We start from the raw sequence: 27,691 nt of genomic DNA, 5'->3' as shown, positions 1-27,691 counted from the left end.
CCCTCCCTTCGTCAGAAGGCCGTGAAAGCCAGCGGCCACATCAGAAACCATGTGCATGAACGGTTCCAGCAGCTGCATCCGCATTCGGGGGCTGAGGGCATATTTGCATCCTCCAATATGACACCAAAAGTTAAGTGGAAATTTAAAAAAAAAAAAAATTACCTGCCCTTTTGAGAGCCCTGCCCTCCATCACACAGCGGCGGGTGCTTACACCCATGGTTCTGCCCAGTGCTCCCTTGCCACCAAAAAGCTGCAGGGCAGGAGGTGCCACCAGCAGCCAGACCTCCCCGGGGGGGACACGGAGTAGGTTCTGGCTGCAAAACACCCAACAGAGCAATGAAACACTTGCTAGAGGATGAGAAAAGAGCTGACGGTCTGGCAAGAGTGTTAAGGGCAGCCTGGACCGCTGCACGCCATGGTGCTGGTAGCCATCCCCCACCTGGCACTGGCCCGCTGGCCAGTGGTGGAGGGGAGAGAGCCCAGAGCATGGGAGCACATGTAAAGCAGCACCTGGTTTCACAGAGGCACCCACTTGTGATAAAGCACCGTAACCACACCTGGGGGCTGGATTTCTGCGGGTTTTGCATACCTTTGTTTTTCTGCCTGTTGATGATTTCTTGCCATTGGCACCTTCGTTTCCATTTCCTTACGTTTCCTCTCTCGCTTTCTATTTGTGTTTTTTCCTACTGGACATCTCCTTGAGTGCTTCTTGTGACCCCTTCCTCTGTTTCTGTTCCTGCTCTTTTCACCCTCTCTTCCTCCTCCTCACAAGAAACCAATTCTCACTTTTCTTAAATCACTTCCTCCTTTCCTTCTCGTTCGTCTCCTCCTCTGCTTTGCTCCCCACCAGCGCCGGCTCTGCACTGAGCTCTGTTGGCTGTGGCTTTTTGCATTCATACGCTAAGATATATTCAGCCAGTCAATGCCAAGAGGCTATTTGTGTGCAAATAATCAGAGACAGCACCTTCCCTGCTGCTATCCAGAAGGTCCTGGGCATGTTTTCCCTTCCGACCTGTCCTCTCTCTCTCTCGTAACCCTTCCCCTCATCTGGGATCAGGGTGCAGTTGCAAAAGAGGCCCCATATTTAATGACGTGCTGGCAGGAGCCCGAAGGACACGTCTGCACTGCGGCTTTGGTAGCCCGTGTCTGCTTGGGCAGAGGAAAACTCCTTTCCCATCCACGTGCCCGAGCAGCAGCGGGGGAACCCAGCAGAGGGTCCCTCGAGAAGCCACCGCAGTGCAGAGATACAGCCAGGCACCGCCCTGGGATGCTGCACCACGGATAATGGAAGTGAAAATGGTTAGGAACATCCACATTGACTGGGATGGACACACACACAAAAAAAAAAAAAAGGAAAAGAAAGAAAAAAAAAAAGAGAAGTTCACTCTCCAAGTTTGTCCATGACCTGGTTTCCAAGCAGGCCAACATGTCCACCCCATGTCTGCGTGGACAGCAGTAGGTCAACTCCACTAACTGAACTCGTGTCCTGCCCTGAGCCCCTCCCAGAGCGGCTGCAGGTCCAGGCACCGCTGATCCGTGGTTGTGTGATTGATTCCTCTTCAAAACACTGCTGGGACAGAGATGGCAGATTCGTTCTTCGTGACGTTTGGTAAACAATTCTGTGCTGGTCAGCTGCAGAGGTATGAGGATTGCACAAAGTCTGACAGACAAAAACCTGAGTGTGTATCAATGCATGAGAATGTGTTCCTTGTGAAAGGAAAAAAAAAAAAAAGTAGAAGATGATTTATAACAGCCTAATTACTCTTAAAACAACTTGTACCCAGCTAGTTGGATAAAAGGGAGCCCAAAAGAGATTGAGGAAAGAACAACCCTTAGGTCAACCTGACATTTGTTGTCCAGCCTATCGGAAAATATTCTCATAAAAACAGACTTTGTAGCCATAAGAAGAGAAAAAGTTAATGGAGAGGATGTTTTCGGTTGCCGTGATGTTAGCGTGACGATGGCACTGTGGACTGCCAGCGATGGAGAAACCCCAGCAGCAGCCAGAGATGCTCCCTACTTCTGTAACCCAGTTCCCAATTCTCACTACTGTGCGAGAACCTCAGATTTCCACATGAGAAAAGAAAAATTTGAAACCCCAAGTTGTGTGTCTGCTACTAAGGGTTTTGATACCCGGAAGCAAAAAGACCCTTCATGCATTATGCTTTGTCGAAGCCTCACGATTCAACGCCTGGGCCACCGCATGAGGCCTCAGCCCTCAGAGCTGCGGCGTTGACTTCCCCCCTCCAGCAGAAGGAAACTTTGGGCCAGCTCGTGACCACCCTGCCACGACACCGACAGCAAAATAGTCTCCTTGGCCTTGTCCCGCTCTGTTTTTCCCAGCAAAGTTGAGAGGGAAGGTTTTTTTTCCAGCGGTGAGAAAAGAAAACTGAGAGCTGCAGAAATCCTGTGGAAGTCCCTTGGAGAGGCATCCAGCACAAGCTCTCGCAGTCTGCTGCCAAGACGTGTCTCACTGCATCAATTTATGGTTTCAGTCATCACTGCTGCCACTTCTAAACCCTCCTGCACCAAGTTTGGAAGTTATATAAACCGATTGCAACATATGGGCACCAGAAGCCAGGGCACGTAATCATGGGTCAGCGTAATCCTGGATATAAGGGGTTTTTTTTACCCCCCAGCGAGGACATTGCGGGTGGTGGAGCAGGTTGCCCAGGAAGCTGTGCTGCCTCCACCCTTGTAGGTTTTCAAGAACAGGCTTGGTGAAGCCCTGAGCTACCTCGCCTGACCTCGGAGCTGACCCTACTTTGAGCAGGAGGTTGGTCTAGACACCTCCCGAGGTTCCTTCCCCCTTGAAGAGCACCTCCTGAGGAACCTTCCCACTACAATCACCCACTGCTACCACATTTCTTCAAGCCACTTCCCCGAACGCCTCCTGCAGAGCTGCCCCAACACAGCAATCCTCGAGCACCTGTAAGGAGGGGATGGGGAGCATCCCCCACTCCCAAGATTATTATTCTTTGAAGAAATCTAGAAGCTCACCAGCCCCAAACATCACTGGTACAAGATTCAGGCCAAAACAGATGCAGAGCTGGGGTCCCTACCAGGGTGTTTTACAGCCCAACCAGGCTGAGAGTCAGGAGAGTGGTTGCTCTTCAGATGTGGCCCCATCTTTCAGCGTCACCCACGTCAGCGCCTGAACCGCTGCCTCCAGACCTGGCAGGGTCCCCAAATACCCGTGGAAATTAGTGGAGCCCCCCCGGGATGCCCAGGGCACACACACCGCATCTTGCAGCCCATTCTGGTTTCCCACAGGTCTGAAAACACCAAGCACAGCCCAGAAGGTCCCTCTCAACACATGTCATCGTCACTGCCACCCCCACGCCAGCCGCGAGTTGCGCTGATCGGCTTTTCATAATGACACGGCTCTGCCCAAAGCATGTGTCATCACCTGCAATTTCAATAATGACACAGCGAGATCCTTATCACAAATACTCATTTTTCACCTAGTTTCGTCCTCGAATTCTTGACAAGTGACACCACCAAAAGCGGGGCAAGAAAACACTATTATTTATTCCTACCACGGCAAACCCCCAGGCCCCACTGGGCAGCCGTGGCACGGCCCTGCGCAGGGTGCTGCACATCCATGGACAGGGCCAGATCCAGCCCCAGAAACCTCGTGCACAGATTCAGGCAAAGGCCAAGTTCAATAACAACCAGGAAGCGGGGGGAAATCTGGTAACAGACATTTAAATAGACCAGCTGTGATGGCCCTGTGAGGGTTTCACTTCAGTTATATTTATGTATAGTTTTAATATACACAAACACCCACAGAGGGAGAATCGCAGCAGTCCCCTAAGCGAGCAGAAGCACTCCCATGGGTTAGGATCAGGCCCACTCCCTCCTGATGTTCCTCTTTTGGGGCAGCTCCAGAGCAGGATTTAATAATAACCAGTTGCTCAGAGGACTCTGCTGAGACGCCCCATGAGCAACTGGTGCTACGGAAGGAGCTGCCATGAGGCACGTAGGAGGCAATTAACAGCCAGCTCGGTGATTAGGGGCACGCTCTGTTCCCACCACGCTCTGCCCCGATGCCCATGTGGCTCCGCAGGCAGCCCCAGGGCAGGTTGGAAGCCAGAAGTGATGCTCCACTAGCTCCGGGAGAGCTGTGGATGGACAACAAGAGAGTTATTGATGTTTGCCGTGTATCAGCAGCACGCGGTGACAGCCTCTGCCCGTCCTCTGCTGCTGCGGACCAGCCGTGCCAAATTTTGGCCAGCACATCCCCGTGACCAGCCGGGCTCCCAACAGCAGCAACAACATGAGCTACGGGGCCAGAGTTACATGGGCACAAAAGGGGAAATCGGGTCCTGTCCACAGGACCACGTCACCACGCACCGTGTGCTGAGGAGCTGCTAATTTGATAAGCCTTTCCTTGTAGACTTGGAACAGGTTGGCATGGAAACAACATAAATATTTTCAATACGTTGTCAGCAGAGTGTTGCCGGAGCTCATTATCACCCATCCCCGCAGCTTGTTTCAACGCACTCACAAGGAAAGTCTAAAAAGGTGAGAAGGTTCAGGAAAAACCATCCCGGGAGCAACGGTGGGCAGCGAGCGCAGGAGCACCCAGCGGCTGGAGCAACCAGCAGGGTGGAGGAGACGGTCCCAGAACACCAAAACCCCGTTGTGACATCCAAGGGAAAAATAGAACCGATTTCCCCGGGAGGGAAACCGCCGATCCCCAGCATGAGGCTCTGCAGCCCCCAACGCGCCCGCCCCGACAGAGGCGTTTCCCCGCTCTCGGCAGTGATCCCACCTCCCACGCTGGTCCCATTCATCCCAGTCTCAAACTGGGGGAACTACCGAGCACAAACGCCACAAGAACAGCAACCCTTATTCCAAACCTTTGTCTCTTAAGTAAATCCTAAATCTCAGTTCTGAAGTAACTCCAGGATCCAGAGTAAAGGCACTTCTAAAACACGCACACAGAGCTGTAAACGTAACGTAACCACCTCAGACAATCGGCTCGTGCTGCCAGAGCAGCTCCCGGCCCCAGTCGCCCCCCCAGGATGCTGGCCCCCACTGCCAGGGACGGTGAGGACAGGCACCAGCAAGGGTCTGCAGCACGTACGAACAATTGGAGTTGCACTTTTCTACCCCAATTCCACTACGGCCAGACCAAACGCGCAGGCGAGCCCACCGCCACCCCACAGCGGCGGGACTGCCGAGTGATTGCTTTGGCTACTGCAGGAAAACCTGATTATCACAACAAAGAAGGGAAGGCAGATCTAGCAGCTTTGGAAAGGAGACAACCTTGCTTTATCTCATCATCAGGCACAACCCCTTCCTCCACAACCAACCTTACCTTTCCAGAGTTATCTCCTCAGGAGGCAAAGCTACGGCCAGGAGCAGCTCCTCCGTGTTGCACATCCCAGCTGGCAACTCCCATCCCACCATATCTCCTCCTCCAAGCTAAACCCCCTCAAATTTGAGCTCTCCCCTGCACTGCCAAGAGCCTCAGAAGAGATTGGGAGTTAACTGGAACCAGCTGCTTGGATCTTCCCCCTCCTCTCACCTACCAGCTGGTTTGATCTCCTGCAGGAGACGAGGAGTGAGCCAGTGGGGCAGAAACAAGCAGGAGTGCTGGTGAGAGTAAATGATTCTCTCCCATGGCAAAACACATTTTTATTAGGCCCTGCTCGGAAAGTGGATACGGAGCAGATTATCACAAAACCACAGCTCCAGGCTCAGTTTAAGCTTTGCTGCTGAGCCGCAGAGGCAAAAGGCCCCGAGTCCGGAGCTGCCTTCCCACCCCAGAGACCCACCAGCCCCGCTCCTTGGGCTGGCAGAGGTGCCGCAGCCACCTGAGCTGCCTCGGCCACACCTGCGCTAATAAAGCGGGCGAAGCTTTCGTAACGAGGTACGGAACATCCTGTAAAGGTCCTAACGAGGACAGGGCATCTCGGGTACGTCGAACTCAGGCTGAACAATTATAAAGCATCAAAGTTAATCTTGCTGGGCTATAACTTTGTCGCTTGCCACATAACTAAAATGTCGTAACGCTTTGGTAAGGCAGCAGGGACCTGAGCGTGCCTGTGACAAGCTTCTAATAACTCTGGTGGAACGAGCCCAGGTGATAGCCAGGTGAGCTGGCTGCCGGGGTGGCCTGGTGGCTAGTGAGTGCGTGGCACGAGCCCCACGGTGCTTCAGAGATTACCCAGAGAAAACCAGACTGAGCTGGTGTTGGGAAGGGGCTGGGAATGACCCACCTGCCCATCCCCAGCTGCAAACACCACTCACTTATTTCTGTTTCTGTCCCACACCACTGCTACAGCTACTGAAGAGCACTGAGCCGAGCACAGCTGCCTGGAAAACACAAAAAATACCCTGATTAAATGAGGGATTATGTGTTGGCAATTATTTTAATGTATCAATCATTTTAAAATTAATTTCATATCGTTAAGTGACATTAACACAAATTGTCATCCTTTGATCAAATTTTAAAACCTCATCAAAAAGAGGCTTTGTTCGGCATTTCTTTTCCAAGAAATCTGTTCCCCAGAACTACAGGGACTGGTGGCACGTGCCCAGGGGCTCTATGGCACAGACCCACTGGCTTCTGGCAGTGCCTGGGTGGCCACAGCGGCAAAAAGGGATAAACTGGATGTCCCAGGAGGTGCTGGGAAGCCACCCAGGTCCAAACCCTGCTGGGCTGCGCGCCATACTAACCTCTTCCTGATTTTACTTTGGGCTGATTTTAGAAAATGATGTCTTTAGTTGTGTTGTCCTGTTTAATAATCTAAAATAGGAGCAGGATGTTAATATTGTAATCTCCCCCAATCTTTCTGAAATACAATAATAAAAAATAGTGCTTAGGAGAATTCTCTTATTTAATATACTTGGGATGAAAATTTTCTGGTTCTGATTATCTAAAAACGGCCCATCCTTAAGATTTCAAGATCAGGGCACAAGCAATTTTCCAGCCACTCTAATATGCACAGAACACAACTGAAATTACACACACACACATTTTCAAACATGAATATTTACTAACATAAATAAACAGTGTTTTATAACAAAAGGCACAGATTTTCAACTATAAACAATGGAAAAATATTTACAATTTGCACATACATAATCAAACAGCAAGTGCACAATTGGTCACTTCAGATCTTCTTTTCTATATTTTGAGATTTAGTTCCTTCCAAGCAAGTAATTTAACCAGTTCTGCAATGTCCAATTTTTTTTCCACAAAAACTGCTACCAATGCCAGATAAGAGAGTTTATTAAAATGAATAATTCAGCAGCGCAAGTTTTCAAATGGAGACAGTGTTGCTAACTTCTTCATATTGGATAATAAAATAAGGGTAGCTCTGATCATCGTTAAAAATGACAAAAATCTGAGGCTCAAAGTAATTGTCCACACAAGAGTCGTAGAGGTCGCTGGTGATGCTGCCGGGGTTGACCGGCGGAGGTCTCCTCATGGTGTGGTTTCCCACCGTGTACCTTCCGGTCAGTACTTTTGCCAGGAACATGTAATGAACTCCTCTGGGGGACCTTTTGGAGAAGTTATGGGAATAACTCGCTTTTCTGGCAAAGTAACTGCCCTGCCCAAACATGGTGGCATGCTTCCCGCAGACGCGCGGGTCGAAGTTGTGCTTGCAGATCCCATCCACCACGTCCTGGGAGGTGCCATGGAACAAATGCCTTTCATTCATTATCCTGTCAAGCCCAGTCATTTTTTTTGACATATATTCCTTTTTCCTGGAATAGAAAACGGAAAGTGAAGATGAGTATTCACTGCAGATTTGCAAGGGAAAAGCAGTTTTCACTACAGCTCTTAAAGTATCAGTATTATCCTCTGGAATAGTAAAGCTGTAAGAGGAGAGAGGAAAACATTTCTGTAGGGATAGCAGAGTGGGTCTTGCACCTTCACAGAAAGCTTTTGTCTGAAATAAGTATTTTTGAAAGGTCCTGAGCTGATACTGCTGGAAGCATCGAGCACTCTCACCTGTTTAATAATCCAAAATAGGAGCAGGATGTTAATTTTGTAATCTCTCCCAATCTTTCTGAAATACAGTAATTAAAAGTAGTGCTTGGGAGAATCTCTTAATATACTTGGGATGAAAATTATCTGGTTCTGATTATCTAGAAATGGCCCATCCTTAAGATTTCAAGATTTCAGCAGCAAAGGCAAAGCGGCTTGAGAAGCGCCTGCTTATCTTTGCCTGTATTTCACCTTGGATGCGGAAGGAAATCTTCCTCAGAGTGAAAACAACAGCCCTGCGAAAATTAAATGCCTCTACAGCTTCTGAAGAGACCTCAGAGAGGAGTTATTAAGAGACGGGATGGGGGTGAAGATGCTCTAGACCAGCACAAATGCTGTAGGAAAGTCTCTGCTCACACAGCCCATCCCTCGCCCTCTCCTGAGCTCCTGCGTTTCTCGAGAAGGGAGAGAGAATCCACAATCTAACTGCAGCTCAGTTACGAAGCGGTCAGCAGACAGTAACTTTCAGACACAGCGTCTCTGGTTGGAATAGGACTGACTGAGACAGGATTTCGTCTCTGTGAGGCCACTGTAAGGCCCCGGGGGGTCGTCGTGTTCTGGGGAACCAGGGCACTAATGGCTGTCCTCAATCCAGAGATTATCTGATGAAAATTCCTCCTAGTTCAGCTTGAAAGTGAATGGGAAGATTTTTCAACCAGATACCCTAGATCTGTTTTGAAGTTTCTGTGAAGATACATTTTACAGCAGTTACCAGCAGACAGTACGTTAAAACCTCTTACACAGGAAATTTCAGGATATTTTTCAGATGACGTTGTTCAACTGAAGATGCTCCTTCAGAAATCTGGAGTTTATGTATTCTATTTAATGATCAATTTCTATTTGCAGCCCAAATTACATAATTTAAGGTATTTTTCCGCTATTGTAAAAGAACGGTATTTGCATTATCTTACCTTTTATATTTCTCCCAAAGAAACTGATTCTGCACTCTCAGAATTTTCAAAATTTTATATTTGGTCTCTGGCACAGTCTTGTGAAACAGGTTATAAATGGTTCTATAGCTTTTATCTTCCTTCAGAACAGGCACTTGGATGAAGTCCTGAGATGGATCCATACTAATCCAGGTTTCAGGATAGAAGTTTGGAGAGGTAACAGCAGTTGGAGATAAGACATGCGAGGCAGCAGGTTCAGCTGACAGAGAGGGTACTGGAGAGTTGCCACCTAAAGTCCTAGTTGGGGAAAGAGAAAAGGTTTGTCCTTAAACATTCACAAACAGAACAGCTTCTCATCACATTTATTTCATCACCAACACGTCTTAAGCAATTGCTGCTCTTCAGTTCTGCAACAATTTACATATCTTTAATGCTTGTTTAAAACAAACGGACCAGCTATTTCTGCCATTTTAATAACTCCTCCATCCACACTAACAACAACATTTTGACTTTCAGGGATGCTGATCCACGCAGGGAAATCTTACTGCTTGATGGTGTTTAAAAGCCTACTGTGGTCATTTTTCACATTCTGGGATGGGGTTATAAAGTACAGAAAGGCAGCACGCTACCAAGTACAACTATCTGGTGTGTTAGCTATGAAGTATCAGCGATTTTAACACAGCTGATAGGGCATACAGAATAAGAAAAGATTAATAATATGGCAACATTTGACCTAACTTCCTTAGAATACAATATAGGGAGTAGAAACATACACTTTCTTGTACAGTATGAATAATGAATAACCTCAACTAATAACATTTTATAGGCAAAACTCACTGACGTTTCACTGCATTATGTAGAAGAGGAGATGCTGTTTTCAGCGCTACCCAGCATCGTGCCGAGGAAGGCTCTCTTATTTTCATTTGCACAGGCCAGATGTAGATTTGCATTTGCAGTTGCTTATTTTCATGCGCCAGCCCAGCCCCTCCTCCTGGGACTGCTGCCAGGTAAGAAGTCAGGAAGGGGTGAGGGAGGGGAGCTGCCGCTTGCAACGGCCGTGACAGAAAAGCAGCACGGATACCAGAACAAGAATGGACACCAGTAAAGTCCAGTTAAGGACCCCAACCGTGGTGTGGCGAGACTCTGTACTTAAATACCTGCACCTCTGTGGAATTTTTCACTCTTGAAGCTGCTGAATTTAGATAAAGAGTGTGGCATTTGTGGCTTATGTTCACCTGATTATAACGTGAACAAGCAAGCCTTACTTTGCGGAATAATCCTTACTTCCTGGAGTTCTCCCTCTTACGTCAATGAACATACTTTGAGCAAGCACAGCTTGCAGCTTCAGGCTCTGGGTTTCACACTGTAAGCCCACAGCTCTTCAGCTCCTGCAAGCTGCTGAGGTTGCCTTTTGGTTCCAAAGAACACCTGGAACTGTCTCCAAATTTCACCAGATGAGTATTTTACCACAGTATTTTTATAGGCAAAGCTGTTACTGACTCCAGGACCAACCCACAATGAATGCAAAGGGGTGAGGTGCACCCAGAATTAGGCAGCTCTTGGTAGGAAAGGCTACAAAGTCACAGGTACCCACCCCCTGGCTGGCTGGAAAGACACAAGGTGAATCTTGTCTCCGCACCCCACAGATGACCTTAAATTAAATTTCATTAAAGTTAAGTTTAATGAACATTAATTCATAAAATTTCTTCAAGTCACTTGTGTTCTGCTAACATGTCACTGCCAAAGCATGAGGAGAAAACCTGTCCTGGCAAGGGGAAAATGGGGAAAGTGAATCCTCTGCGTATTCATCTTGGGCGGGCGGAGCTCCGACAAAACCCGAGGCCAAATCCTGCCTCCCACAAACACGCAAGGGGATTTCGCACACTCCAGGCAAACTCCATTCCCTACGCTGTCTTTGTGAAAAGGAAGTTTACTGGAGAACAAACCAACCAACCTGCTAAAGGCAAAGCCATTTTCTCCACAGTGACTCTTGGGGACTCAATCTGCTTTTGTTCAGGCACGCTGCTGCCTGAAAACCCGCGGAACCGTGACTTCTGCACCCAGGCAATCTGTTCTCAAGGTGCACCGAAACACAATCGCAGAGCAACTGCTGATTGTCCCTGCTCGTTAGCCTGCTCTTCTCTGCAGAGCCAACATAATTATCTAGATAAATAAGAATTGTACTGCTATTCACATCTTACCTACACAAATGTCAGTTAAGGTTGCCTTTCAGAATACTTAATGCTGGTGATATACGAGCCTGAAAGAACTGTGTGTGAATTTTTGTGTGACCCAGAAAAAACTGAATGTGATTTTCTGATTGCAGGTTGAGCTTTTCAGGTCTAGAAAAAACGTTGGGGGAAAAACAAAAGTATTTTTAAATTCATACTTTTGATTTGGATCAGAGAGACAGTAAACTGTAATAGCATTCACACTTTTCAGAGCAGACGTACTCTTCAAGAGAGTGTTCACGTGGCTTTCACCTGCTCTTCAAGGCTAAAAAGAGACCTCACTTTATTTGCATGCATTTGACTCAACTCAAAATTCTTCTCACTGTTTATTAATAGTTTAACAGAAACCCAGAAGCTGGATTTTTCTAAGAATGAATATGAAAACAGCAGTCTGCAATATTGCAGTGTGCATTTGATTTATTTTTTTTTCCCCTCCTCAAGTCAACGGGTAAAAAATATTACTGTAGAACCACATTCACTCACACTTGGACTGGAAGACCAAGCATGGATTAACAATAAGTTATGGTTTAATGAGTAAGACATCAAACACCATAAAAATTCTGCAATCCTTTGTTGTACTTTGTTCATTTCTTCTGACTAGTGTAAATTATTTGTAAGCATTTATTATACAAGGGAAGCCATTAAAAAGTCAACATTTGTCAACCACTATCATCCACTTCCCACAGTTTCTATTCAAGAATTCTTTCCCAATTTTACAACAGATTCAAGCAGGTGGGAGGGGAGGGAAATAAAAAATCTCAGGTAGCATTATGAGGTAAGTGGAGGCAAATGCTGGCTTCTTAAAGAGAGCTCCTATAAATATTTAAAATACTCTTTTTTTCCTTGCTAAGAACTGGTAGATTTTTAAATAAGCATTACAAGGTCTTTAGATAAAGAAAAGAAGAATGAGGTTTACTAAGAACAACAGAAATTTCAGAGCTTAGTTTATAGATTTGGTAGCTGGCATGAATAGTTATGGTCAAGCCCTAATGAGTACGGAACCCTCAAGGGTCCACTAAAATTAGTGGGAATTGCATAATTTTAGCATATCTCAAAATTATAGACTTACACTGTAGTAAAACAGTCACTGGTAGCAAAACACCAAGAGAATACCTGAAATCCTTATTTTTCATTAAGGTGATAATCAGGATTGCTATAACCAGAAAGTCCATGCTTGGTCTTTTTACCTGCATCCTCTCAGTATCTCTAGTAATTTTGGGTTGCTCTCCTGTAAAACCGTATCTAAAAATGTTTCTTCGAACCACGTGTTTTGAGGCTCTGACCAAATTCACCTTCCCCTGGCAATTAGATGCGGTAACGGCTCTGCAAGCTAATGAGCACTCAAGCCCTACTGCAGCAGTTAAAGCTCCTTTGATTGGCCCAGCATGCCAAGCTGCCCGTCAGCCTAATGACTTCCACCCCCTTGCTAACAGGACAATATGTTCCTAACTACTGAACTCTGACAATAATGTTTCCAGCTGTGCTGGTGAGATCACAAAAATGGCATTTTTATGACTTGTAATCAAAAATGACTACAGTGCAACACTTTCCTCACTCTGCCTTTGATGGGCGAGTGTGTTCCCCCCCAGTCGAGATGACAATAAAAACAAGGCCTGTTTTAATTGCGCTTGAAAAATTATAAAATGTTTCTGAACGCTCGTTTTTATGGGACCTAGAATGGATAGCCTGGCAACCACTACAGCCAGTGAGATGCTGAAAGCTGGACAACACTTTGGCAAACTTGAGGTTTTGCAATCCACAAGGTACACTGTAATCTTTAAATAACAAACAGAGCCTAGCGGGAAGGAGTTCCTCAGGTAATATTTATCTTGAAAAATGACAAGCAAAAGCTGCCGGTATGACTGAGATTTTTTCTTATTGCTTCTGATGTTTCTACCCAGTGATGCCCATTTCCTTGCCACATCTTAAGGAACACAACTCTCAGGGACGGACAAATGCAAAGTTTCCATTTTGCTGGGATACGTACTGTAAAAACGGCATCAGCACAATGCATGAGCGAAGAAGGGGTCTCCTCTTGATCTCTCTTCTGAAACACGCATTTTGCTGGAATCCATCCTTGATGTTTAAGATATACTGATTATGCCAGGTAACAAACCGAACCTCTTTCAGACCCCGGCAGCTGGCTTCTTCTATCAATCTTACAACAGGCTGTTTCAAGAAAATTAAGAAAACAAAAACATACACATGATAAATTTCATGTTCAAAATTAATATTTTTGCCAGAGACCTCAAAGAATCCCTCTCTACTCCCTTCCCCTCTCCTCTCTTTCCCCTGCTCTGAGGCACAAGTACATTTAGAGCCCTGACAACGTTCCATTACCTGTTTATAAGATCTGTCAACAAGGCAAGTTTCACAACTTCCCTACCGTCTTGGTGCCATCTCGTTTTTACATGTCAAATGTTATTTCCAATATCTAACCTGAAACTCCCTTGCCACAAATTACTTTTTATCTCTGCCTGCTGAATGTGAAAAGCAGAAGTCTGCTGTAGAACGATCTTTCATATATTAATATATTCTCTTTTTTTTTTTTTTCCCCTTTTCTACGCTAGAGAAACCCAATTCTTTTAACTTCTCCTCACAGGTGAAACATCCTAAACTTCGTCTTCTTTGTGGTGCTTTCTCCCATACTCTCTCCAGTTCTTGCAGGTTTTTTTTCAATTGCAAAGGCTCAAACTGTATACAGCACTCTGCCTTAAGCTTCCTACCACGCTTACAAAGTCAGCATGTTGCATGAAAAAGATGAACATGATCCAGTTGACACTGGAGGAGGTGTTTCTGGTACTGCCAAAACTGTAAAGAGTCCGATGAGGTTTTGTACAGCTCTGGCCAGCCAAAGATGAGCTCTTAACTCCCACAGGTATTTACAAAGCTTACTGGAGAGCTTACTTGAAAGAAGTGAATGGAAGTATTTTGGGTTTGGTTTGGTTTGGTCTAGCACAATACCCTCTGACAGCAGATGTGACTTCTGTGTCCATAATTGGGGTTAAAGAGTTGGAAGAGAGAAGGCCTATTTAAAACCTGATAGGGAAAACTGGGACTGTTAAAGACCAACGGGCAACAGTGACACTGGAACGAGTGTGCGTAAACCATCGGTGAATAGATTTAAACTAGACATTTGGGAAAAGGTCCCTAAGGAGGAGGGGCTGGCAGCTGTGGGACCATCTGGCTGCAGCAGCGTACAGCTACGAGACAGTGAAGGGCTGGATCCAGTGACTCTGGAGGCTCACGTCCTGCGCTGAGGTATCTTTGGGGACAGGTAAATTAATGAAAAACTGCAAAGCTAAATGGCTGCAGAAAGCTGTCTCCCCATCTTAAAACCAGATTTCTAGGGATTAGAAAGGACTTTCTTGGTACTGACATGGGCCAGTCTGCTCTCAGATTTGACTATTTGGTCAGCCTCTGCATCTCTGACGTTTTCAGGGATAATTCAAGGCACAGTCCAGCAGAGCAGAGTTCTCCTTTTATTGCTTTTTCAGTTCAACGCTGACCTTCTTGATTATCTTCCTCAACAGTAACTTTAAGTAACCTTCCTGAACGTTCAAAGAGGAAACAGACTAAAAACGTATATATAGTTTATAGTATATACTGTACATAGAGTTTGGGATTACAACCCCAGAGCAGGATTCTGGAACGAGTTAAATACCTCAGAGTATTCTCTCCAGCCAAAGTGGTCCCTGCAGAAGTATTTCCAGACCGTGTAGTAGTTGGAGCTGGAGCTGGGGCAGGAAGGTGTGGACAGCCGCCGCATTTGGTCAAACTCAACAGTTTCATATAATTTCATAACGTTCAAATCCACCCAAAACTCATGTCCCCTGGAAAGAACAAGAAAAACAACAAATTCTCACCTTTGTAATCCATTATTCAGAGATAATAAAACAGACAGAACTCCACTTGGCAAAGAGCACTTCGGAGATACCCTCGGTCTGGCTGTGCCCATGTCACACAACCCCCGTGACCACGAGGACGTCCCACGAGCTTGAAGCGGGCAAAACACAGAGACAAGTGAGTAGAGCAGGGCACTGAAGAGCTGTGAGGGCAAAGTAACTCTTCAAAAGAGTTGGACAATGGTGGAAAAAACATGGTCTTCAGCACAGAAAGACAAAAAAAACCCAAACGCAGCAGTCTTCCCAGTCCAGTGGTATTTATCCAGTATGCGTGAAGGGTACAAAAATCAATATACATATCCTTGACATTTTGAGTACACTAAGTCAATACATCACACAACCATATTTGATGAAGCAGCCACATACTATTCAAAAGGTTATTCTTGTGAAAGTTAGTGCTTCAGGGAAGAAAAGAAAATGTAAATGGCTCCAGATGAGGAGCATCTGCTGCCAATCCACCAGAGAGTTCGAGTATCTTTCATCACGTGCAACAGAGGAGAACTAGCATAATATGAAAAGGAAACATGATTTTACAATTTTGGAGCCTACACTGAGGAATACTGGCGTGCCTTTTTTTTTTTTTTTTTTTGAGTAGCTATATTGCTGCTACAGAAATCAACGCCAGTAGGCAACTTCACATAAAGTGACTGGCACCTTCCAAAGGACCTAACAACAACAGGGTGCTGCAAATTAAGAACCAGAGTGTACCCTTCATCTAAAGGAGAAAATAGAAGTGCATTTCCTCTACACTTTACAAAGTCATGTTTAACAGTGACTGTGGAAAAGCCTCAGCAAACAGTTTCTAACGCTGTTTCATTAGTCGGTGTTAAGAGAGAGACATCAAATTAAAGAACGTTCCCAAGTACAGCACACAGTTCTACAGCTCTGCCAATCATTAGACAAGCACTGGTTTATTAGCAATCAAGAACTTAAGAAATTCATAGAAATTGGAAGAAATGACAGTAATATTCACTCCCTAAAAGCCATTTTTTTAGAACTGGGATTAACATATTTCCAAAATAATGCTGTTTACATAATTAGCTTTCTACTTTTACAATCTCTTTACAACTTGTCAGCTTACTGGTATTCATTAACAGTTACTAATCTTTGGCAACTGGAAATGCAGCTTTTGAGACTATATAAAATATTTTCTTTGAATTCTTAAGAGTAAACATAAATCAAGCTGATACTTGAAATCTACAGTTTATTTCTAAAACTTTGGCACATTAATACCATAGAGATCAAAGTGCTGTGTATGAAATTTGCCACATCAAGTGACAGCTATTCTAAACGTCTATACGATTTTATGAATACAGATTTGCTTGAGAATGGCTGCAATTTTGCTAGCTATTTCACACTCTTACTGGTACAGTTGCTGAAGAGTTTTATTATACTACTTTCACAGAAAACTACTGAAGAGTTCCCACTTTCAAAAATGATGATCAGCTGGAATGATCCTTCATTCCTCAACAGGAGGTACAGGTGCGTAGCTGTTCTTAGTGTTTATCATCATCAATTAATTGCATTGGGGTCTGTGAAGTGCTAAGCACAGTTTGAAGTATTACGTGCTTTCCTGACATAGACAAAAGGACGACGTGTCTGTTCCTACAGACTCACAATCAGGGGACCTGATCCACCGCTGTTTGGGTCAATCTAGATTGCTCTCTTTGTTTTCAAGAAGCGCTCATATAGGCTTAAAGAAAAGATAGGATAGTCCCAAAAGTCAAATCAAAATGTCTTAAAAATGCAACTCCACAAGCTACTTTTAAAATTCTTTGGACATAAAAATCATTCTTTTTGCAACTCCCCCAGCACCCCCAGACCACGCCCCAACCGGCACGAGCTTTGTCCGACCCATTTTGGGGATAATTCACCCCGAGGGTGGCTGTCCCTGTCACCGCAGACCTGCCTGTGGCAGGAACAGCTCTGGCCAGCTTTCTTCCCCTTTCTGCCAAGCACTTCCCACCGAAAGGGAACATCTCGCCAGTTCCCTGCACGTGGTTCTCTAAAATTGCCCTAGAGCCCCACTAATTAAGATGAAAATTTTGTCAGGACGATGCTATCACACCAAATCTGTGAAGGTTTAACAGCGTGTTCCCTCCTTGCGTCAACAGCACACCAAATCATTATGGTTAGAATGGGAGTACGGGAGGAAACCAGCTATTCTGTGTCGGAGGTGTGTTCTGATAACCCGCGTCTTCCCATCCGAGCCGCATCCCTCCGCAACAAGTGTGATAGACTAATTAAAGATATACTAATTAAAGCTGACATTCCACAGCCCGCTGCATCAGTGGCTACTGCTTGGGCACCCACGCAACTCAAGAAAATGCATATAACAATAGCCCGGCCAGAAAAACATCGGATACAAGAGATACAAGACAGATCTAGTCAGAAGGAAAACCAGCTCTAAGCGAAATAAATGACCAGTACGAAGGGACTGAAATTAAATGTAGGACTTAAAAAAAAATACACACACATTCGGGAATGAAAAAACTAGTAAGAGATCACCCCACCTTCCTGGTATGTAGTCATTTTGTTCCATAACAACAAGCTACAATCTACTTTATTTCAAAACAATGTGTGAAATCATGAGGAAATCATCTCTCTGAAATACCAAGCTGTGTTATTATTTATAGTATTTGCAGGCAGCACCATAAACATGATTTTTGGAGTGAATTTCTTCATGAATACATTTTTAATGCTACTTTAGGGACATTGGCTTTTTCTCATCAAAATGTAGTCTTACAATTCTGAATTTCAGTGCCTAATAAAGCTGTTGCTTTTGAGAAAATTTAGCAATTGATACTGTTTGCATTATCCTTTTGGAGAGAGGAGTTGGACTCACTCTTTTGGGGTTATGTTGCACCTACAATCCAAGTCCTGAATCAAGACCCCCAGATACTGTGCTGCATACTGTAGAAAACAAATACCCAAAAAGCTATTTCTCATACAAAACCTCACAATTTGAGCATTCATTCTCACTTTTGATCTCTTTTCAGGTCAAATACCAAAATATGGTTCTCCCTATGTTTTCCTCATGCTTTTAATGCAAAGGAAGCAGATCTTCAGGATGAACTCCTAAAACTCCAGGTTGACAGTGAATATGCAAAAAAAGGTATTTGTTCTAACTGCAAAACAGGTGGGGAACTGCAGGTTTTTGCGTGGCTTGCTTCTTATGGTGCTGTAACAACATGAAAACTTCACATACAATTCCAGTAAAACAAATTGCAGTAAGTTTTTTCCTACAACAAACCAAATCCGTGCACAGCTAAGGGTGCATTTACCTATCTCATAATAGTCTGTTTTAAGATTTATAAGTCTGGCAGCTAAATGACAGCTTACAGTGAAAACAGCTTCTCTGAAATTTTTCTGCGAAACCTGTACAGAATGTGCCAAATTATTTCTCAGTACTGAAAAATGTAACGATTGTCTGCTGTTTGGAATTTTTTACATTTTTGTAGCTCACTGTTTCTGCCTCTCCTTTATCAGACTCCCCTCCCCTGTAAGCAAACTGAGGACAGGATGGTCATCGCCCAGTGACTTATTCTGACAATTCTGGCATCAAGCACCCAACCAGCTGATTACCACCCCTGCAAACATTCTTCTTGAAAGCCCATGTACAATACAACACTAAGTGCTACAGCACCTCCCACGCACTTACCACTGGCTTTCAGCTTGTTTAATACAAATCCATCACTCTTCACTTAAAGATGGGGACACCGGCTCTGGGCAGTTGCTACCTGGGTTTACTTAAAAGTTTCTCTCAGAGGAAGAGCTGCAGCTCAGAACCCAAAAAAGCTCTAATTATTTCTTGAAGAAAAAAAATGTGGTTGAGATATTTCTTGGCATGGTACTCTCTATGCATTTCCCTTAGCTGTGAATAGGGAAAGGCTGAGCAGTTTCAGGATGTAACAGCATAATCTTCCTCAAACTCAAACTTCTGTTAAATTAGGAATGCTTTAAAAATGGTATTTTTATTTTTCAAGTTGTTTAAGTGTTTAGAATGCTACTACCCATTAATTTTATCAGAAAATTAAGTAACCAAATATCTAAACACTCTGAAATCTATACAAGCATTTTATTTTTTCCCTCAATACTTTAACTAAAAACTTTTAAACTCCACACGTTTTCTACCTAACAATAAATTATTCAGAATAACACTGTATTATTTTATACAGCTGAAAATTCTAGACAAGTGCATTTATTTGACTGCATCTGAAAAACACACTGTGTGCCCAAAAGCCTACCTGATTTTTTTCCCTAATTATAACATTGGGAATAAGATACTCTTTCACAAAAAACCTTGATTCACATAAAAGATCTATTACTCCAATCCTCATTTACATTCTTTAACAGTGTATTTCTCTATTCAGAAGCATTAACTTTCTCAAATTATAACATTTACTGGCTTTTAAGCTCTGAAATCCTAAAATATATTTAGCAAAGTTGTTTAATAATAGCTCTTCAGTTAAAGCACTTCCTCTGTATACTAAAAAGCCTATTACCAGCTTACATAATGCAAAGCCATGAAAAAAAATGAACTGTGATTACAGCAAGTGATTGCGTGATTATATTCCTGCCTTCAGCTTTAAGACACCAGTGATGAAAGCAAATGTGACAACTGCACCTCTCAGCTGCCCGAGGCCTAAATACAGGCGAAAGACCCCAAATTTAGGGTTCAAGAACAATAAGAATGCGAGATGCTCAAGGTTACGTCTGGTGTGTTCTTTAGCATAACATCACTTTTTCTTCAGTACAGTATAATGATTTACTACTTCCGAGGTACAGCATACACTATCTAAAGTATGTATAGATTATGGATAACATATAGATTGGGAGAGGGAAAAACTACCCAGCAAGGCACACACATCACCTTGTTTTGTGCCCTGAAGGGAGCACGAGAGAAGACGCAAGACAGCGCGGGCCTGTGACTGCACGGCTAACTGCACCTCCGGGAGATGCCACGTGCCATGGCGATGAAACACTCAGGTGCTGTGACAATGACAGCGGCAGAACACACACGCAAAACCAGCAATTAAAATCCTTTCTGGGGCGCAGGGGTGAAACAGGCCCCTCCCAACACTTCCTCTGCACCGTCTCCAAAAGACGAGCTCCGTAAGTGGGGTCGTCGCTCTTTATACTTTTCTTGGGCAGTTTGGGTTCAGGAAAGGGAAAGTTTTGTAGCTGACACGATAAAAAAAAAATAATCTAGTGTTGCTACTCATGGACTTTGAAGTCTCTGTCTGGAAATATCAGTCTAGAGAAGAGCAGGAAGGAGATGATGAAGTCTATAGTTTGTCAGATGTTTGGGGAAACAGGAGATGTGTTCAAATACCTTGGTGGGGCAAAGCGTTACTCCCACTACCTCTTTGCATCATGCGGCAGGAACAGCCTTCAGTACAGCTTGAAACAAATAATAAAAACAATGCTGTCTTTTCCTACAGAAAAATGTATTAAAACCCCTCTAAAAACACCACAAAACTTTGCCTCAGCTCACTTCTGAGGTAGAAAATCACTATCCCCATTTTTCCCTGGGAAAGACAGATACACAGAACTAAAACAGTTTCTCCAAAGTCCCACAGAGAATCTGCGACAGAGGTGGGAACAGAGATTTCTTAAGAACTTCTCTTCACTGACTAACCAAATAAAGGTCTCTATTTATATAAATAAAGCACTTCAACAGAATTATTTGCAGTGAAAGAATAAGCATATTGAACTCTCTCAAAAACACAGCACACAACCCCAGCGCAGTTCAAAATAAAATTTCACAAGTGCTTTCAATAGCAGAACCTGGTTCCTCAGATAAGTTACATTTTCTCTATACCCTGACTATAAGAAGTAACACAAAGACATAATCTCTTCAGGACACTGAACTGAGTAGGTACCCTGGCTAGCAAGTTACACCATTAAAGTCTTTTTTCAGATGAATGTAGCCTGCTAAAATAAGGCTATTTGGGCCCACTCTTCCTTGCACCCTTCTGAAGAACTTCAGTCTACTGTGTGAATCATCTGTGTTTTTTCCATTCAGTAAGGCAAATGTTTGCTAGATGTTATGTACAAATAGGTGACTAGAAGAAATATTTTTGTAAGTGCTATGAAAACACATGTGGTTTCGAACTCTTCCCCTAAGTTCAGTTATATGTCATGAGCCTTACCACAACCAGGGTTCAGAAAAAAAAGAAACCTAGCGATCAACAAAGGTCTGTACAGGAAATGAAACTCGGTTCCCATCAGAACAGCTGTGATACAAAGCAAGACTGAGAGTTAAAACACCACTTAGATGATGAAACTGTTGATTTTCTCTCTATGACTAAACCAGTTCCTCTCTGCAATAGCAACAACCTGTAAGGGGAACAAATGAACTGAAAAGATCCAAACAGGTATGAAAACCTTTTGTACTTAAGTTTGAAAGATTAGTCAAATTGAACTCAGTTCCTGTAGGAGATATAAGTCAGGCATTTCCATTCTGCAAAATCAGCAGTATTTCATGTCATTTGTTGTTTGAAGTTGCAGGCTCTAGTCCAGCTGTAGGTGAGGGACCAAGTGTTTAAATGCCACTGTATGAAACCAAACTTCACTTAAAGTATATTGTCTTAATAAGATCTTTCTTTTAAAGCAAAGGTACTGAAATAGGAAAATCAGATCTTAGACAACAGCAGCCAAAATTTGCTCCCATCAAAACCAATGTTGATTCCATGGGGAGCTGCAGTAAGCAAGGGCCCAGGTAACACTCACGAAGGGACATTCATCAAACTGCTCTTCACAACACAACAATAGAAACGCAGCCAAATCCTATTTATTGCTGTAAGGAGTATGAAAGGAAAACAGGAACCTTCCCTCACAGCAGCAGTATTTTGCATCAGGGCAAGAACAAAAACAAGCTGGTAAACATGATCCTGCAGTCTTGATGTTATCAGCATCTCATCATCCTTAAACTGAAGAGAGGGGCAGCAGGTGAGAGAGCAGGAAATTAGTTTCATGTTTTACTTAATTTGTTCCCTAGCCGTTTCACACTGCTTCTCTCTGCCATGACTGTAAGCCATGCAGGAGGGGTGCAGTCAGACAGACTCAGAAAAGAGAAAGGTGCTACAGAAAGATTTACCTCTACACTTAAGAGTCTCCATCATCAGAGAAAAAAATAATCTATCAATATAGTAGTAGCTTTACTGCTTTTCCGGTACTTACTTCCAAAAAAGTTGGAAAGGCAGGTTCTCCTGCCTCTACAACTGGTGACTGAGGGTCCTTGAAAAAGCAATCTTCTCTAATTTTCAGAGTGAGAGGGTCTAGCCTGACTTGCACATTTGTAAATCTGAAACAACTAGTGGGGTATTGGTGTCCATATATATATACAGCTTAGGTGAAACCAGCCAGATGAGAAACCAGCCAGAAAGCCTGGCCCCAGATCTTTTCTGGCAGAAAAAAAAAAAATTTAAAAATTCCATCAAGCTCTCTCACACACACAGATACTATCTCTGGATCAGGAAGTCATTGAGGCATGACTGCTGGAAGATGAGAGACTGTCCTGAGAAGTATGTTTGTTCTGGTGTTGCACTCTTCCCAAGAAACCCACTGTTGGCCACTTTTGATCATGAGACACAGGGTTAAAAGCGTGGTCCTTTGGTGTGAAGTACTGTTAAGTTCTAAAAATCTGTAGCAATGAGGATGTCAAACACACTCCAATCTTCCAGGGATTCCTGCATGTACCATATTTCATAATTCAAATCCAAGTTGCATCTTCTATTTGCAGTAGAGGATAAACATGGATGTCCTTGTCTGAGGCACATTCTGGTTTCAAAGGTCTCCTACCCACACCGGATGAGGATATGTTTTGCAGAGAGTTTTGTTTGTTAGCTCCAATTTTTATATCGGTAGATGTTTTAGAGACAGCACAAGCACAGCTCTGAGTGGCAACAGAGCTGATACAGGACAAAGTTTTCACGCCACGAGAGGCATTTGCTTTCACAAAGCTGCAATATGAACACTTTCTAAAGCGCTCAGATGGAGCCCCATTTTTCAAAAATGTTCTGCACAGACAAGCCTGCTTTTTTTTTTACAAATTCTATCCAACCTCAGGACTTAAAATACCTCTGAGATTTATGATAAATAATGGAACTACATCAATTTCATCATACACAAGTCTAACATTGACTAGTGACCACCATTTCTGGATGTTTTGGTTTTGGAATGTTCCGTGCAATGTTTCACATCACACCCTCCACATCCAGCTTCGCCCCCCCAAAAAGACTCATTTATACATTTGACTAAAAGTATCATATTTTAGAATTATTACTCAGCTCAAATCCCTACTGATTTCAACAAATACGTGTACCAACTAGAAAGGAACTTCACGATCACTGCTCCTGCTAAGCAAATAATTGTAACAGCCTCTTTCTGTTCCTCATCCTTACTGAAACGGGCAGGCAGACAATGCTGCAATGCTGTGCCTGCTGGATTACCTGTAAGCAGCTCTTCTGAGCAATCTGTTTCACCAATTATAAATCTTTGTTTCAGAAAGGACTGTTTTATTACCCTAAGTACACAGGGAACAGACTGACCTCAACCTGAAGCCAGGTGACAGCTGTTTCCAAAACTGTAATCTGTTTATTGACGTGAAACAAGAAAAGGGATATATGAGTGATTGCCGATTCCTATGGCAGCTCAGCATAACACTTGTAACTTCCCTAGATTTGTATAACTAGAACCCAATTAGTTTTATTTCATATGTAAATGATACTATAAAGTGGAGCACATGGGAATTCATTGGAGCATACTATTATAAAGCACAAGGCGAACACTTCTAAAATCTCTTCACATGCTTTTTATTTAGAGTCTCTGTCTTGCATTCCTTCTAGCAAGGAATTAAAAGAAGTTCAAAACCATTCAGCTGTGTATATTCAAGAAACACCACACACAAAATCGCCAGGCACAGTGAATTTCAGCTGGTTTCTCATCTCCGGTGTTATCAATAACATGAGTTATCTCATACACTGTGGCAGCTGTGCAAATCAGAAAGATAACTTCCTAAATTTAACTATCAATTGGTCAGACCATGTGCAGGTGTCCCTGAACGACTGAAATGCTTCCACTGTGCTCTATAAAATTTTAAAAATCATATAAGCGTATTCTAACAGCATCAGAGAAACAAGTCATCCCATGAACACAAGAACAAAGGAAAACTAGTTTCCTTTTGTCCTTCCTGCTCCTTCTCAGGTCCCTCCGTATGCCCACTGACAACCCCAGGGGGAACACACAATATTTACTCTGACTTCATCCAAGAACCATGCCTGTATACTGAGTAATTAGTCAATGGCTCCCAGGCAGAATATGTACCACTGGAGGTCCACCTGCTTTTCCCTGACTGGAGCCATTTCATTTTAGCCTTTCTCTTCTAGATAGAAGGAGCCATTTCATAAAACTGAAGAGAAATTACAGGAAAAAAAAAAATAATCAAAGCAACTATGAGAAGCTGCTGTTTCACATGAGTTGGGATATGCTGGGGTACACGTAGTTGAACAGACGCTGCAGTTCCCATGGCACACAGGGATGTCTCTGCCAACAGAAGGGGTGGAATTTTCAGCCAAAGAGGGGGAACTGATGGGTCAGGAACTGCAGAGTTGTTTTAAACAAATCCTCATGTAATCAGTAATGATGTTGCTTATTTTGAAAAGCAACATATGCATGATTGGACAGGTGTGTGTGTGTGGGGAAAACCTGCTCAGTTCTGCAGCCAAGTATTTCCCCTTACTAAAGAGCATCTTAAAATATCCCAGCTTGGGTACTCTCATGCTGGAAAGCAGTACTTGGCATTGTTCTCTCTAAAAGTTCGCCGCAAGCTGGAACTTCTCCAGGGCCTCTCCTCACATGCATGAAGAAATCTGAGTGCTTCTAAGTATTTTAACCTGCTTAAGTTCATATTCCCCCATTTGTTTCGATAGCTTGGCATTTGGCTCTAAATACTTGATAGCCTTAAGAAAGCAAAAATATAAACAATTTACAATAAAGTTTTATATTCAGATGGAGGCCAAACTGCAGTAAGTATCTGAGGCAGTCGTATTACAAAGTTGTATTACAAAGAAGTAACTAAACAAGGTTTACCACTTTTCCTTCTTTAAGATCACGTTCCCTTAGGTGAAAGGCAACAACTTGATGTATATTGTACATTACTCATCTCACTAACATTAAGATGAAGATAGCTTTATATAAATAGCTACTTGAAGAACATCATATTTGAATTTAGAGCTTATTCTCTAATTGAGCCAACAGCTCAACACTTTCTTGAACGGCCCAACTTTCTTGGAGCAGCACACAATGGCAATATTATGTATGCAGACTGTAATCATCACTTACTATGCCCTGTAAAATGTGTTTAAAACAAAGGAGAATAAACAACTACCACCCACTGGTTGTCAGGCTGGCTTCTGCACGGCCTTTCTTGGACATGCAAACTGCTGAACAGACATTTCCTTGTATGCAATCTGTATAGATAGGCCTGTAAAGCTAGTCTGACCACAAGAGATTAATAGCTTTAGCCAAATAATGCGGTAACCATGTGAACGATGAGCTGTTCTAGCATGTTTGCGAGCCTCTCAGCAAGGTTCAACACGCTGCTATCTGCATCTTGTTGCCAGGAGACACAACATCGTCCAGGAACACAAGGGAAGCCAGGTTGCAGTGACCACCAGTGAACTCCACGAGGAGTCACACCAAGTCCGAGCGGTCCACATGGAAAGGTTTAGCAGGTTCTTCTGATACAAGATGATGTTGTGTAAGAAGAAACTGGTGACGATACATAGTAAAATGTTTACCCCCCACTTCAAAACCTAACTTAAAACCGTGTTAAGTCTAAATTTAGGGCGTATCAGATTCAACGTTTGAAATCAGAAGCTCTAGTCTTAACAGAAGTTTCACTCCTAGGTTCTCACTGATACTTATCCACAAACATGAAGCTTTTCCAAGGGGTGCAATACATACAAGAGTTACAGAAACTGTCAGTTTGTCATTCTATGGTAAGCAGATATTATAAATTCACAACAGTCATCCAACCTTGCACTGGGGCATGATTTTGCAGCACTGGCTGAAGCAAAGATCTTCACAACGTCTTTTAAGAGAAGGAGGAAGAGTACAGGCTACAGAATTAGCAGCTCGAAACAGAATTCAGTTAGAAAATACTGGTGTTTAAAATAATTTCAGCCACAGTAGACTACTTTTACCCAAAGAAACCAGGTCGGCAGACACTCCCTGGGTAGCCAGTTCCACTCAACAAGATGAAGCCTAGTTTGTATTGCCAGAACCTGCCTCCCCTTCCACAGCAGAGTTTCAGGCCGACTGCAGAGCCAGCAGCAGAGCTCTGACCCAGCACACCTGGGTTTTCAGAGATCACGCTGTTTCTCTGACTTCACTCACGGTAACAAAATGTCATGTGTCTGCCAACACATCCACGAAGTTTCTTCCCGACTGGCTCAGACAGACAGAAACTCTGTGTACCAAGAGACCAAAATACCCACCAGACTGGAAACCTGCAAAGTAAGTGTAAAGGCGGACGAGGCTATTCAGCCAATTTTACAGGCTGGAGATGACTAAGCAATTATGAAGCATTGTTTCTTTTAAAATTAATCATTCTTAACTCCATCATTTAGAACCCGTAGATCATGTGCATAGCGATGGATTCTGTGATACAGTCTTCAAAGGGAAAACTTTTTGCTCATTCGTACAGAGCTCAAATTTAAATTACTTGCATGGGCTTGTCTTATTTCTACATTTGCTGTTTTTGTTTGAAACCACTTAAAATACTTGGAAAAAATGGAAGTTTCTCTGTTGTAAAATACAGCAAACCTTATCTGCTATGCAGTTACAATATTTCTAATTTTTTTTTTTAAACAGGCTGGCATATTTTTCCAAGACAATTCTATAAAGTATGATTATCCCCTATTACACAGAACTTATTTCTTCACTCTCATTTTCAGTGTGGGGTATCTATATTTTGTTACTGCCTTCAGTAAAAAGGATGAATCCATAGCCTAATGGAGCCTGAGTTTTAGTGCCTAACCCAGTGTCCACTTAGGTGAAAGTAAAGACTCACATTGACTTTAAGCATTAGATGGGGTCTCTGGTGCCCAATGAGAAATCTCACCATAGTAAATGAAAATTAAAACATTAGGGAGGAAGGGATATACTTTCTTCAGGAAGTGGAAGGAAGAAGAGGCAGTGAGAACAAATTCACAAGGACTCAGACAGCAAAGGCAATCTGAAGCTTTTACTACCCAACTCCAGAAGTGTCGCTTTCAACTGACTGTGACTGGAATGAGTTGCACCAAGCTTATAGATTATGGCAGGGCAGATAAGATATGAGAAATCTGCATTGTATGCTTCCTCCAGGGGAAAAAAAAAAAAAGAGCAGTCTACACCCTGCACTCACAAGAACATGGACTATATAGGTGTGATGAACTTGTAAACATCAGCACTCCCCACTACTATTCAAAATGGAACCTGCATTATAAAAGTTGAAGAAGTTTTGGTTTAGACCTCAGGGTGCATAATCAAGCCTAAATTGATAACATAAAGCTGTTTTCTCATTTTAGAAAATGAGTAGATAAACACTACTGTATAGAGAGGAAACAACTTCTAATGAATGACAACATTTTTAGATGGCAACTTAAA

General features: G+C 43.4%; 2 protein-coding genes across 3 annotated transcripts in view; both read right to left on the bottom strand.

Moving 5' to 3' along the window:
• Positions 1-7,230, bottom strand: part of LEKR1 (leucine, glutamate and lysine rich 1) — a 96,910-nt gene extending 89,680 nt beyond the window's left edge. The window contains exons 1-2 of the mRNA XM_074878389.1: positions 7,096-7,230; positions 6,262-6,327 (exon numbers count right to left, since the gene is read on the bottom strand). The gene's annotated coding sequence lies outside the window, so the exon portion shown is untranslated. The remainder of the gene's footprint in view (positions 1-6,261; positions 6,328-7,095) is intronic.
• The window catches only part of TIPARP (TCDD inducible poly(ADP-ribose) polymerase), a 43,097-nt gene continuing 22,396 nt past the window's right edge, over positions 6,991-27,691 (bottom strand). For both annotated transcript variants that reach the window (XM_074878393.1, XM_074878392.1), the window contains 4 exons: positions 14,794-14,962; positions 13,117-13,298; positions 8,920-9,195; positions 6,991-7,725 (listed from right to left, as the gene is read on the bottom strand). In XM_074878393.1, coding sequence (XP_074734494.1) covers positions 7,278-7,725; positions 8,920-9,195; positions 13,117-13,298; positions 14,794-14,962 — 1,075 coding nt within the window. In that variant the 3' untranslated portion in view covers positions 6,991-7,277. The remainder of the gene's footprint in view (positions 7,726-8,919; positions 9,196-13,116; positions 13,299-14,793; positions 14,963-27,691) is intronic.

The sequence above is a fragment of the Strix uralensis genome, chromosome 9, assembly GCF_047716275.1.
Source record: "Strix uralensis isolate ZFMK-TIS-50842 chromosome 9, bStrUra1, whole genome shotgun sequence".
In the NCBI taxonomy this organism is placed as follows: Eukaryota; Metazoa; Chordata; class Aves; order Strigiformes; family Strigidae; genus Strix; species Strix uralensis.
Note: the sequence above shows the minus strand (reverse complement) of the source record. Positions and strands in the feature narration are given on the sequence as shown.